Source organism: Lissotriton helveticus, chromosome 8 (genome assembly GCF_964261635.1).
Source record: "Lissotriton helveticus chromosome 8, aLisHel1.1, whole genome shotgun sequence".
In the NCBI taxonomy this organism is placed as follows: Eukaryota; Metazoa; Chordata; class Amphibia; order Caudata; family Salamandridae; genus Lissotriton; species Lissotriton helveticus.
The window spans coordinates 608,674,484-608,687,092 of record NC_136069.1 but is presented as its reverse complement, the minus strand read 5'-3'; the positions used below and the strand labels follow the sequence as shown (position 1 = coordinate 608,687,092).

The 12,609-nt window shown below is 38.3% G+C and overlaps 1 protein-coding gene across 17 annotated transcripts in view; it reads right to left on the bottom strand.

The window, feature by feature from the left end:
* Window positions 1-12,609, bottom strand: part of LMO7 (LIM domain 7) — a 516,155-nt gene that overhangs the window by 350,292 nt on the left and 153,254 nt on the right. For all 17 annotated transcript variants that reach the window (XM_078657448.1, XM_078657449.1, XM_078657451.1 and 14 more), the window contains exons 2-3: window positions 8,316-8,386; window positions 3,584-3,653 (exon numbers count right to left, since the gene is read on the bottom strand). In XM_078657448.1, coding sequence (XP_078513574.1) covers window positions 3,584-3,653; window positions 8,316-8,386 — 141 coding nt within the window. The remainder of the gene's footprint in view (window positions 1-3,583; window positions 3,654-8,315; window positions 8,387-12,609) is intronic.

The following is a 12,609-nucleotide window of genomic DNA, read 5'->3' as shown; positions in this document are numbered from 1 at the left end:
TGAATGGTTCTAGTGAGGATCCGCAAAATGTCAAACATGCAAATTAACATGTAACAAGTTATTTCCCCAAAGACCAGTGCAACTAAGGAGAAAGATTACATTTGGGAAACTAGTCTACAAGCAGAAACAATGTAAAAGAGTTTATTTTAGCCCAATAAGTGGCAAAATGAAAGCAGACTGACATACAGCAAAACAGATAGGTTGAGACAGACAAGAAGGTAGCTTAAGAGGAATATGTATTCCCAACTTTGTCAATTTGAATAGTAGCAACATTTTGAAGGAGCCTTTTGGTGAACAAGGTCACAGTCGGTCTCAAAACCGAACCACAAAGTATCACCAACAACTTCATTTTACTTTATTCGGTTAAATACAAACTAACCATGAAAGAAACATTCATTAAGTACAACACAGAAGACACATAATAAAACCATAAAATCAAATACAAAGTCACATTATTCAGGTCCCCAATCAGATGTTCTCAATAAACCTGTCCTTTTCAACCAGGCACAACTCATTAAGATAGATGTGGATCAACGTTCATCATCATAAATAAAACAGAAATAAAAAATCACTAAGAAATATAAAATACTTTAGCAACAAAAAAAAACACCTAAAATCTAACCCTCCATAGCTTCCCTTATTTGTTTAACAACTGCTTAAAAAGTAAGCAACCCAATAACAAATGAAATCACCACTATTTGTAAAAACTTTAGGAATGAACAGACTTGATAAAAGTTGCGATCCATTAAACTAAGAATTATAAAATCTCTCCTGAGTTTCTCATAAAATCCAAAAAGTTCATGGTATCTTGTAGCAACATAAGGTCGGAGCTACAGGGCCCTAGGTTTTTGACCTCATCTCAGGTTTTCGGTAAAGCCAACAGCAGATGCAGAAAATTCAACTTAAATCTTGTAAGCATAAAATGATGATTATTAGTTACAAGGGTAAATTAAGGCTCCATAAAAGGGACTGTTTTAGGGGGAGCACATACTCCCTGACTAAGACTTTTAACAATGCCTGGATTTCCCTACCAGCTTGTCATCTCAGCAGAAAATATATTTTGACCCGTGCCTAGTCACTCTCACCATTGAGCCCGGGCTGTCAAATAATTTGTGCCTTCCCATAAGAGAATAAGAGAATAATAATTTTCCACATAGCTTATCCCTGGTATGCAATTAGCATTATAAAGGCAAGAATCATCAAGATTTCCCTTTTCAATTTGGTTCCACCCTATTCCAAACTGTTACCCATCAGGGGAGGGGACAAGTGCTAAGACGTCAGATTGCGCTTTAAAAAAAATCAACAACAAAAAAAAGGTGCTAACTACTCACCCTTACGGGTCTCAAGGCGCTGGGGGCGGTCATGGAAATGAAGTGAGCTATTGACCAGAGTCACATGGTGCTGAGCTGAGCTGCCGCCGGAGCTGGGGATCGAATCGTGAACCCTATGCTCCAAAGTCAGCTGCCCTGGTCTCGGTACCACACCTCTCTCCTAGTGCCTCATGTACTGTACAAGACAGCACACCTTCCAGTACACTCAATGGGCGCCTGAAGAACTTGTTTTTAGAGAGCTGGAGTGGAGTAATGTTGAAATCACCCAAGATGTCACGGCCCAAGGACACCATAGGTATGTATTAAAAATGGCTTTCATAGGTTTCCTACCCAGCCTGGACGCAAATCGGGAAATTGTTCAAAACAATTCAGAATTTTTGCTCCAATAAGGGGCTTCCAACTAAGCTTAGAATCAAACAAGATACGCAGATAAGAAAAAGTCCGAATCTTCAATAGTGTATAATTCTTCACCCAAGAGTTCTTAGCTTTAGGACCAACTACCATAACAAAAGACTTATTAAAATGAGTAGCTGGATCTTCCATAAAAAGCAACAAAGAAGTCAAGGAGAGTATGCAGGCCCATTGCAAACTAAATCGACACACAGTAAGGCTGGTTTTGATATTTTCCTAACAAGAGGACAATCTGCTCCGGATGCTAATAGCATGCTCTCCAAGCTGTATAAATTTAAGATAAATAAAAATGGAACGAAGATGCATTCTTGTCAAACCCCTCTATTTGTACTGAAACAAAGCGAACAGGAGTCCATAGAATAACCAATTATAGCAGATGTATCCACACAAGGATCGCTAAAATAAAAACAAACAAAAAAAACACAATACCTGGATCCACACCGAGTGAGAGAAGAAATTTCCATAACTTTGGACTATTAACTCTGTCAAAGACCGAGGTGAGGTCCATAAAATCCATATGGATCAAATACGACCTTGCCACTATGTATTTGTTGACTATAGCATAGAAATTCAGGCACTAGTCACTTGTCACCCGACTGGGCCTGAAACCATATTGAAGGTCAGATAAGATGTGATTCTAGTCATCCCATGATGTCAATATGTCAAGAACACCACACCCAATCACCTTAATGATAGAATTGATATGGTATATTAATCTTTAGCATTGGGGATTATTCTTATCTCCTTTTTTGAACACTGGGACTATAAATTAAGTTCACCAGGAGCGCAAAAGGCCCTGATTTAATTGCAGCATTTGTGGTCTGAGTAAGCAGGGGAGCCCAAATCTTTGACTCGTTGATATATAACTTTGGAGGGATCCAGTCTAGGCCCCGTGCCTTGCTCTTGGAGAGTCCCTTGAGCCCCTCCTTGACTTTCTCAAGAGTAAGGACTAGGTTGTTGAATAAGGGGTGACATATTTGCCTGGTCGTTGTAGATCCCAGCAAAATGTGAAACCCAATTGTCAGGGGTAATAGGATGACAAAGCAGGTCATTATCATTAAGAGCAAAGAAGAGGCATTTAAAAATCTCCCAGTATGCACCGCTATTCTTCAAACAACTAGTTTGAAGTAAATGCTCCCAGACTTTATACTTACAGAAATTCTTCCTCCTTTGAAACTCTGCTTTATAGCGGATTAGACAGACACATTATCAAACAAAACAAAATTCTGGAATGCATTTGGTGATGATTTTTAATGATGCCAGACTGGGTAAAGAGAATTATTTTTTCTCTGCACTACTGGACCCCTTTAAGTAAGAGTGAATATCGATGTGGACATTATCAAGTTAAAAAATTCTTATGCGATATTTTTTTCTGGGTGGCCTCTACTTTGCCTATGATTTATGTATTTTTTTGTATTGGAAATGTTAATTTACCGATCTTGCTAAACTGTATGTAGACAATTATTGTGTATTATGGTTTTTCTTTTTGTGCCCCTTGATGCAAATAAAAATATTCAACAAAAAAAAAGAGAGATTTGATTGCAGAGCAATCACCCTAAAGTTGGTCAATGAAAGGTCTGCAAGTGTGGGCACAGAAATTAACCTGCTATTCATGTGTGGCACAAGATATAAAAGTAGCTCATCACAAACAGCAAAACAAAGACAGGAGGCTAAAAAAACTCAAATGGAGAGCAGAAGTCAGTTTACGCAATGCGCTCAAGGAAAAACTAATTGTGAAAAATCAAACACATTAAGTGTAGAAGTTAAAGTACACACTATTTCACTGGCTCATCCATGCACAACAGTACTATGTACAAGTGAAGATGAAATACAATACTTACAAGCCCAGCTATTGGTGTGGATAAGCGATTGATCTTCTTAATGACTCCTGGTTTTATCTTGTTAATCAAGCTAAACAGAAGTAGGGGGAAATGAAAACTCAATTACAGTTCAATTACCACACAATTTTCACATATAATATTAAAAGAACAACTAAAAAAATGCTTGACCACAGTAATTTTGATAAACTAAGATAATAAAGAGTAACATGCATCGCTTGAATCAGTGCTGAGAAAGATTTGGTCTTGTCTGATTAGAATGAGATGGGAAGATTACAAGAGCATATTCCGACTGTTGGCTAATATGAACGCAATAGGTTGTTAAATCTGGAGCAAATCCAGTTATTGAAGGTGCAAACTGTGCTATATCTGATAACCTGGAAGAATACTTCAACTTTCTTCCCCATAACTATCTTGCAAAATCTCCTTCATTTCCTTATTAGTATGGAAAGAGAATTTCAAGGCTTGTTATTATATGACACTTGTGTGGCAGGACTGTTGGAAGTGATGAAAGTGCTCTGCCAATTCTAAAAATGTCTGAATTTTCCGACTACTTTCCCTAGCTCAAAACGTTACATTTTAAATAGAATCCTAACTAGTGTTAACATGCTTACCCAATTTCATAATGAAAGCTCTCAAATAAATATTAACAAAATATTATTATGCATGCCATTATGGGTGAAAATTTTGTATGCGCTTTAAATTAAGGGGTCACGAATATCAATTTTAATTTTAAAAAAAACCTTTGTACTAGAACGTGTTCATAATTATTATTTTTTTTTAAAGTTGCATCAACTTTCAACAAGTTCAATAACCTCCGGAAAGGAAGTGACAAAGTGCGTATTTCAAATATGGTTACAAATATTTTTCATAAAAAGAAGCTATGTACACAAGAGCCAAATATGCGTATGTGCACCTCTTCTATTAAAAATGTCTTTAAAATGTCTCAATTACAAAGAAGAAATAAAGGCTGCAGTTAAACATCATTTATGGGACCTATGCATGGTTCAATACACTGATTGAATATATTGGCTGAGATGATTTGTCTGTGCATATCTTCGGAGATATTGAAGCAAACGTCTGATGTGTTTTGGTTCAGAAATTTTGTTTAGATGTACTATATGTGCATACAACTATCCTTTACGTCAAACACTATCACCACAAAGTTAAGCTGACCAGTAGAGTAGGTGCCATCACCCAAAAGCAATACATCTTCCTATCAGATTGTTGTTTTCTGCATAATAAGTAAAACTCTATTCATCACTTCTAGCTAACCTGCATGTTCAGTTCAACCATTGTGTTGTAATGCAATTCAATTTGAAACAATCATTGGAAATGCTAGTAGGTATGAAAATAACTCCAAGTATCTCTTCAGTCACTGCTGAGTATGGGCAGTAACTCAAAATGCATGCACTATGTCACTCATTCTTGCACTTATATATCCATTAATCAACCCAGAGATTTATTCTTTACCTAGCCACTTAGCCATCCGCAAGAAAACAGACACTAACTCCCACAAGCATATAAAAGTTCAAATAAAAGAATAACATTGGAATAAAGAAAACATGCCACACCTTATCACAGGCATATGCTTGCACTATAAAACAAATTAGAAGCTTGTGTCCATCTTATAATTGTACGATAAAAATTGCATCATTATTTTCAACTTCTAACATAGCTGCTACATATCGGCTACCTTGGAGCAGTAAAACAAGGATACACTACACACAATACCATTCCAAGGTACTGAGAGGCCATCTTCGAATGTTAAGTAGTATAGCGCATCACTGTTATACAAAGCCACAACCTAATGCATCTAATAATGGTGGCCAAAATACCATTCAAGGATGGCTGTCAGGTTTACAAATAGCAGCACAGGATGCAATACACTGCAGAATAAATGAGAAGCGATGGAGCAGTCCAGTAGTGCTGTTTGGGAAGCCACAGGATCCTCAAAGAAACAAAACGGAAAGGGGACCTATAAAAGGAAAAAAGGACTGCTAAAGGACTGGCCACCAGCCCAGACACAATAAAGCACACTCATTTTCAAATGGACATTGGATTAGTCTGCATTATACAAATCATTGGGCAATGGAGCCAATGGCAAAAAAGGGCTAACCAATTGTCACTCGCTGTATGCTGCCATGGGAAGAAGTAGAACGCAAAGGACACTTCAACAGATGTAAGTATGTATATGCATGTATATGGAGGATATATTTATTTATGTATTATTTACAAGGGCCTGGTAGTCTCTATCACACTTAAGAAAGTCTAATAAGGATGACCACAGTACTAACAACCAACACAAAAGCCCTTGCTTACAATGTTAAATGTGTGAGATTCCATGTAACAAAATACAAGTCCACAGACTTCAATACAATGCGATCACAATCCGCCCTTAAAGGCCTCTTGGGCCTTACTAAATGCCTTTCACAATAAGTAAGTCCGGCCTACTGCCTTTGTTGTAATTCTTCATAATAACCAGATCAGATCTACTGCAAAACATAACTTTACTCAACCTATTAAACCCACGGCCTTCATCATTGGCTTGTCACCATAATAGACCAAGACCTTCTGTACTGCTTATAAGCTGGTGACCATCAAGAATAGTCACAACATTTCAAATATATACCAAATGACAGTTGAAAAAACAATAGCCAACCCCTGTGAAAAGGGCTTAAAAAGGATCATCACCTTGGAAATCTTCACTTTCAAGTGCTTGACAGAAGCAACAACCAAAACCCTAAAAGTCCTAAGGGCTTAGGCATATCATTTTCACAATAAAAGTATGTCTTTTTGCTTATTTTGTAAAGTTTTACCAAGGAAGAAATTAGACTTAGATCATAGGTTTTAATTTCCTAACAAATCAAGGCGATACCCATTATCATTGGCTTGCTACAATAATCATCTCGGGCCAACTGGATGCTGCGTAAGCTGGTCCACAAGCCAACTATTGGTAGACGGCAATACAATTACAAACATGCACACAATTACAGTAGGCAAAACAATGTACAGCCCTTACTTTAAAGGTATAACAAGGATTCCCAAAGGGCAAACCTTGTACCTGTAGGGTTTGGCTCAGGAAGTATCCAACAATAAAATCCTTACCTACTACAGCAACGCGAAAGAGTCCCTGTAACAAAATAGCAGTCTATAATCTTTAACACAGTAATGACAATCCACCCTTGAAGGCCTAGTGCCGTTTTCGAATTGTTTCACAATAAATAAGGCCTGCTGTCATTGTCATAACTTTTCATTATAAATATATAAGGCCTAGGACTGCCATCAGTGGCTTGTCACCATAACCAATTCAGCCTCACTGTACTAAGTATAAGCTTTCCCACACGGAAAAAGTGCAATGCAAGCACTCCTTTTCAACGGAGAAACACAACTATTTTCTAAACAAAATGTATACTGAAGAAAATCAAAAATTTGGGTATAGCCAAAACTCTTTCCTCTGTAGTCAATATTAGAATTATGTACAAAACGACAGTATAACAATAGACAACACTTCCTAAAACGACATAACAAGGATTTCCAAAGTGCAAATATTCTACCTGTAGGGTTTGTCACAGGGGGTAACCTACACTAAAACCCTTGCCGACTACGGTAACTTGTGAAATGTGTTTGTTTTGTGGAAGATACTTTGGCTATGAGGATAACTGGCTGGGATGGCCCAAATACAATAGCGCGGATCTGACCAATATTAAGGAATAACTAAGAAAACCTTTTTCTCACTCTCAGCTTTTAAAGCAAACTTAACGTTTATGAAAGTGACTCACAGTCAAAGAACTTAAAGAACACAGTTCTTCATACAAGGACTAGTGTTCTTACTTTTAGCAACACAAATAAACGTTGTGAAGATAGTCCTTTTATACTTTCCCTTTGCATCTATTTTCCAACACACCTGTGTCCCAAGTACAACAACTCTCACACAGATAGTCACAATACCTGTTGCCCTAGAGGTGTCTGCTATCCATGCATATCCTTATTTAATGATTCATCTACGTTGTCCAAGTACATTTGGAGGAGAATCTTTAAAGTTCGTATTTTTGGTGCATCATTAACAAAGTGCAATATGCATTTACTCACACGATTTTGCGTTTAGACTGATATAGTGTAATTGTTTTTAAACAATTTTCCTTTGATGTATATAATTTTTAGTAATGTGGTTTTTATTTCTGTGCAAGACGCCACCTTTAACAAAATGAAAGCCACCTCTGTCTCTCGCTCGTGCTCCCCCCCTTTTCCTCCCTTCACTCACACCACTTTCCTCTGTAGTCCACCCTCCCCCACCCTTATTTCACAACCTCCCAACTATACCTCTCTCATACTTTATTACTTTTCTCTTCAGCGCCCTCCTTTTCACCGTCTCCTGCAGTAACTTCGACTCCCCCCTCCAGACACAACACGCACACTCACCTGTAAGCACTGCATTTTCTTGTATTGCTGCACAAAAAGAAATACAGAAACACGACATCGTAGAAACACAAACACACTAATAGGATGCAAGATGATATAAAACATGTGAAATGTAAACAAGAACTACATTCCTGACATGGATGATCATCAAACAGTTTTTATAGTCTTTGTTCAGAAATCAGTGTTTTTACATGTGAGAATAAGTGCATAATTATAAGGCTCAAAAAGATCGGTTTCACTGTGTTTTAAATGACTGATGGGTCTCAGATCTGGAGGATCCCACCCCACTTAAAGCCCAGACTGCACTACTTACTCAATCAGCAGAAGTCCATTTTCAAGGGCTGATCGAAAATCCTTCTCCCCAAATTCTTTTCCAGTAACTTCCTGCAAATGAGAACAAAACAGTTAAATGGGTCTTATTAGATAATAAAGGTATTCAACATTTCACAACTTTAGACCCTAAATACTTGGTTTGACCTCAGACATTCAGGAATTTCACAAAGGTTTTTTATACCAAACAACAATGGAGGGCAAACGTGTTTCACTAAATTCATAAGATGGTATTCAACGCTCATACATCATAGGAACGCTTTAGAGAATGGTCAATTTCGAACCCAAGCCATTTAAATTATCAAAATTCAATATTTTATTTCAAGCCCATACCTTGTCACATGTGAACCACAAAACGTGACAATCCCATCAACTCTGTAGAACACCACATTGTTTATGCACATCAAAAATGAAACAGTTTGGGTCAAAATGGAGCAGATCCATCTATCGCCTCAAGATAAAGCATTAAACTGAAAGAGTTTATGCTTGAAAAATTGTGAAATACAGACACAATGGTCAATTATAGCTCAACATAACTATGCGATTCTTGAGTATTACTAAACACTTGTCCTTCAAGAAAGTAGACAATTTGTTTTTACTTCGCACTTCATATAGTACTTTTGGTATATACTAAACGTAGAAACAAAAGGTGTTATAACTATTCAATTTAGTGATACTTCATTTATCCACCACAAATGGATTGAAGTCTGAGTCTGCCTTTCTGGTATTCAAATTTGTAAACTGCTGGCCGCCACATGTTCCAATGGCGAGATTTCAGCTCAGAGCCATCCTGCCAGCTTACATAGTCAAACATACTAGATATTGTGGGCTACATAATTCTGGGTAACTATCAGAGGATTCTAAAGGAAAAATGTAAAGTTATGTAAGTAGGCCAAGGGTAGGTAGGATACACATCTTTATTGATCTGTGTGATACTTATTCAACAAACTCACTTCAAAAATGTATTTATGATGTACATTAAGTTACCACCATATATATGTATTGCGGTCATGAAGATTGTTAGTACACTAAAGCACTTTAACATATTGCTTTCGAGGTTAGTCAATAAGAAACTTATCTTACTTAGTTTTACGAGGCTACGGCAGGACAAGGTAAAAAGATCCTGGACTGGGTGACGGGAAACAGGAGCATGAGCAATACACCAACTCTATATGAATTTTGGCACATCCACCAACATATATTCTATAGGGCACAGTTAGACATAGCCATGAGACCACTGACTGGGGCCCAGGAGAGGTGTGCTTTATTGGTGGACTGACAGAGTGGGATGGGTCATGGATGGCCCTAGGGGAGTCTCTAGAAATATCAGCTTTAAATACGCCCAATTTAATTACTTGCATACTTGATCTCCCCTTGCCACCCCCCACCCCCCCATAGGTGGCAGGTCATGTATGGAGGTGAGCCATGAGTCTCTAAACACATGACATGGGACCACCCGGAGTTACAGGATTTACGGGAAGCTTTGATTGCTGCTAAGCGCACTGGTGTACTGGAGCGCTCCGTTCCTTGTACTCCAGAGGTTTGCTTTTTAGGCTTATTCCTTAGGCCCAAGAAACGCAAGATGGGCACCAGTCATAGATTTTGCCTTGATCCAAGCGAAATGGTGCTTATCCCCGAGGTGGATGTCCCGGACAGGCCCCACTGTTGCAACCTGGAGAGAGGATGTTGATATATATGGGCCAGAGAGGAGGAGAGGGCTCTGCTAGGGACATTTAGGAGATTGTCACTATTACCTTTACTACCTCATGTATTTTGGTTGCTCACAATCTTTACTCAAGTATTTTGTTTGCTCACAATTGTCACTATTACCTTATGTAAGTAACGTATGTTTTTGCAATCTGTTCTTTTATAATGTTGCTCATTATGTTTCATTTCTGTTCCTAATGTGAAGCGCTCTGACGCCTTCGGGTAAAGTCCGCGCTATATAAAAATGCATAAATAAATAAATAAATGCCTGGGAGTTTGGCATCATGTTGGCACCGTTGTGGACAGAGGGTACTCCATGCCTGGGACACCCGACATAATATTACACAAGCCCTGCTATGTTGAACATGCAGTTAGCGGAGAACACTGTGGAACCCCCTAGCTGAGGGATCACTCCGAGAAGTGAGATAGTTCAATTACTACTGTGTAGTTCCGCCCCCCCTTGGGACTCCTGCCCGACAAGTCACTTTACTCCTCTGTAAGGCCTCCTATTACGATTCTCTCTTGGTAATTAACCGCACTGTGCCCATCTGTTGACTGTTTGATTTCTTTTGGGTTTTACGTTTTGTTACAACTGCTCAATTGTTTTTGCCATTATGATTGCTGTAATCACCAATTGTGTAATAACAGCCTTGATTCCAGAGCGAGGCTGCACACATACAGACCAGCAAAGTACACGGATATGTATGCATATCACATCATGCAATCTAGCCAGTAGAAAGTACTCCAGTGTATTATCAGAAGGTTGCCGAACATTGGACATGGGCTACTTCTCTTGCATGAGAATCTAACAATACTATTAATTAGACTTAATTGTTAAGATGTACCTAGAGACGGGAATTATTGTTCTGTTTGTACAATTATTGTGTATGGATTAATTGCACATAAAATCTTGTTTGTTTTAAATCCCTCATCATATATTCCCAAATAACCAGCTTACCAACTTAACTACAAATGTGGGAGAAAAACAAATTGACAACTGGAACGCCTTATCAGTCATATGCCTCTTAGCATTAAACCAATGTCACAAAACAGTTTTTTATGAAAAATTCATTTTAATGCATATTTTAGATTTCAAATAATTTTTATTTAATTTGTAAAAAATAATACGTATCGAGAGTTTGTGAAAGCAAATAAGGTAAAGATTGTGCTTAACGTTTGTGACAGCACATCTAGATACATCATTCATTAGAGCACCATAGTAGTGGGTACAGAAGGCAAGGGGGGTAATAGGGTGCGCAGGACAGTTCTATTAGTAATAGTATATGATATATATATGTATAGATAGCATACCAGAATCTGTTTTTGACATTACGGTAATGCGTTTGAGTCAACGATAAGTAACATCGGTGGCTGTCATTATGGTACCCAACATCCTATCATCAGAATGCACAAAAGAATAAACAGTCAGTGCTAGTACTGGTATTAAAGAGTAGATATCATTGTTACGTAAGGTACAGTTGTAGGCCAGGAGATAAACCTAGGTCGACATAAGTTAAAGAGGTTTGAATGAGGAGGTCAGTATCATGGCCCATATGTGGGGGTAAGCGAGTCAGTCAGCGGTGGGAGATGTCCAATTATGGAGTATTGAAGTGACTTATGGAGACATTACTGCATTTTTAATACTGAATTACAAGTGTAATATGCATGTAGGGCAATGTCACATCACATGTGTTTCGGTCTGTTTTGAAAGAGACAGGATCAACCATAGCAAATAACTCCGGGGACTCAATGCATCTGCACCAGAGGTCTATGTGTAACCAAGTTGTCACACGTTTAAATTCTGACAGACCCACTCAGCCACTAGTCTGTCCAATAACAATTACACTGCTTAAGAATGTTACAATTATCAGGCCTGCCAACCCACACGATGCCACCATGTGACACATATCCACTCCCTTCCTTGATGGGCACCCAGTGAGAAGCTGATATCACAAGGTGGAAGGGAAAACGAGCTAAACACCATTGTAAACAGCGAATTTTCAGCTACTTTTCAGAGGCTTTGAATTGCCGACATCCATTAAGGGATGTGGCACATTAGCAACGACCACAGCAAGTTTTTTTGTAAATATATTTACATTTTAAGGAGAGAGCTTGGGGATGGGAGCACAAGTCCCTCTTAGGTGCTTCTCAGCATGAGGCCCCGCCCCTTCTCACACTGTGTGATTTCTTACTTAGTTGGCAGGTCTCAATTATTTTCAGGATGATTTCCAAGACCACCATACCATCCATAACTTGCACAGCAGCCACACAGCCATAACTTCCAAAGCAAATGAAATGTTTATTAACCTCACCATATTTATGCCACTATGTAAGAACACCGAAAAGGACAACAAAATGAAATGACACATACTTAAAAAAATTACTCTATAATATTACACGGTTGTGTCTTTCGTAGTGCTAAGAGTAATGTGATTTATAATCTCATCAGTAAAATTTCTTACAACATTTGTAATTGCACTTATTTTATTATGGGTGCGGTCATGAGCATTTCATTTGTTGTCAGAGTTGAGGCTTGCATGCCTGTTGGGCCAATTATGGATGGCAGGGTA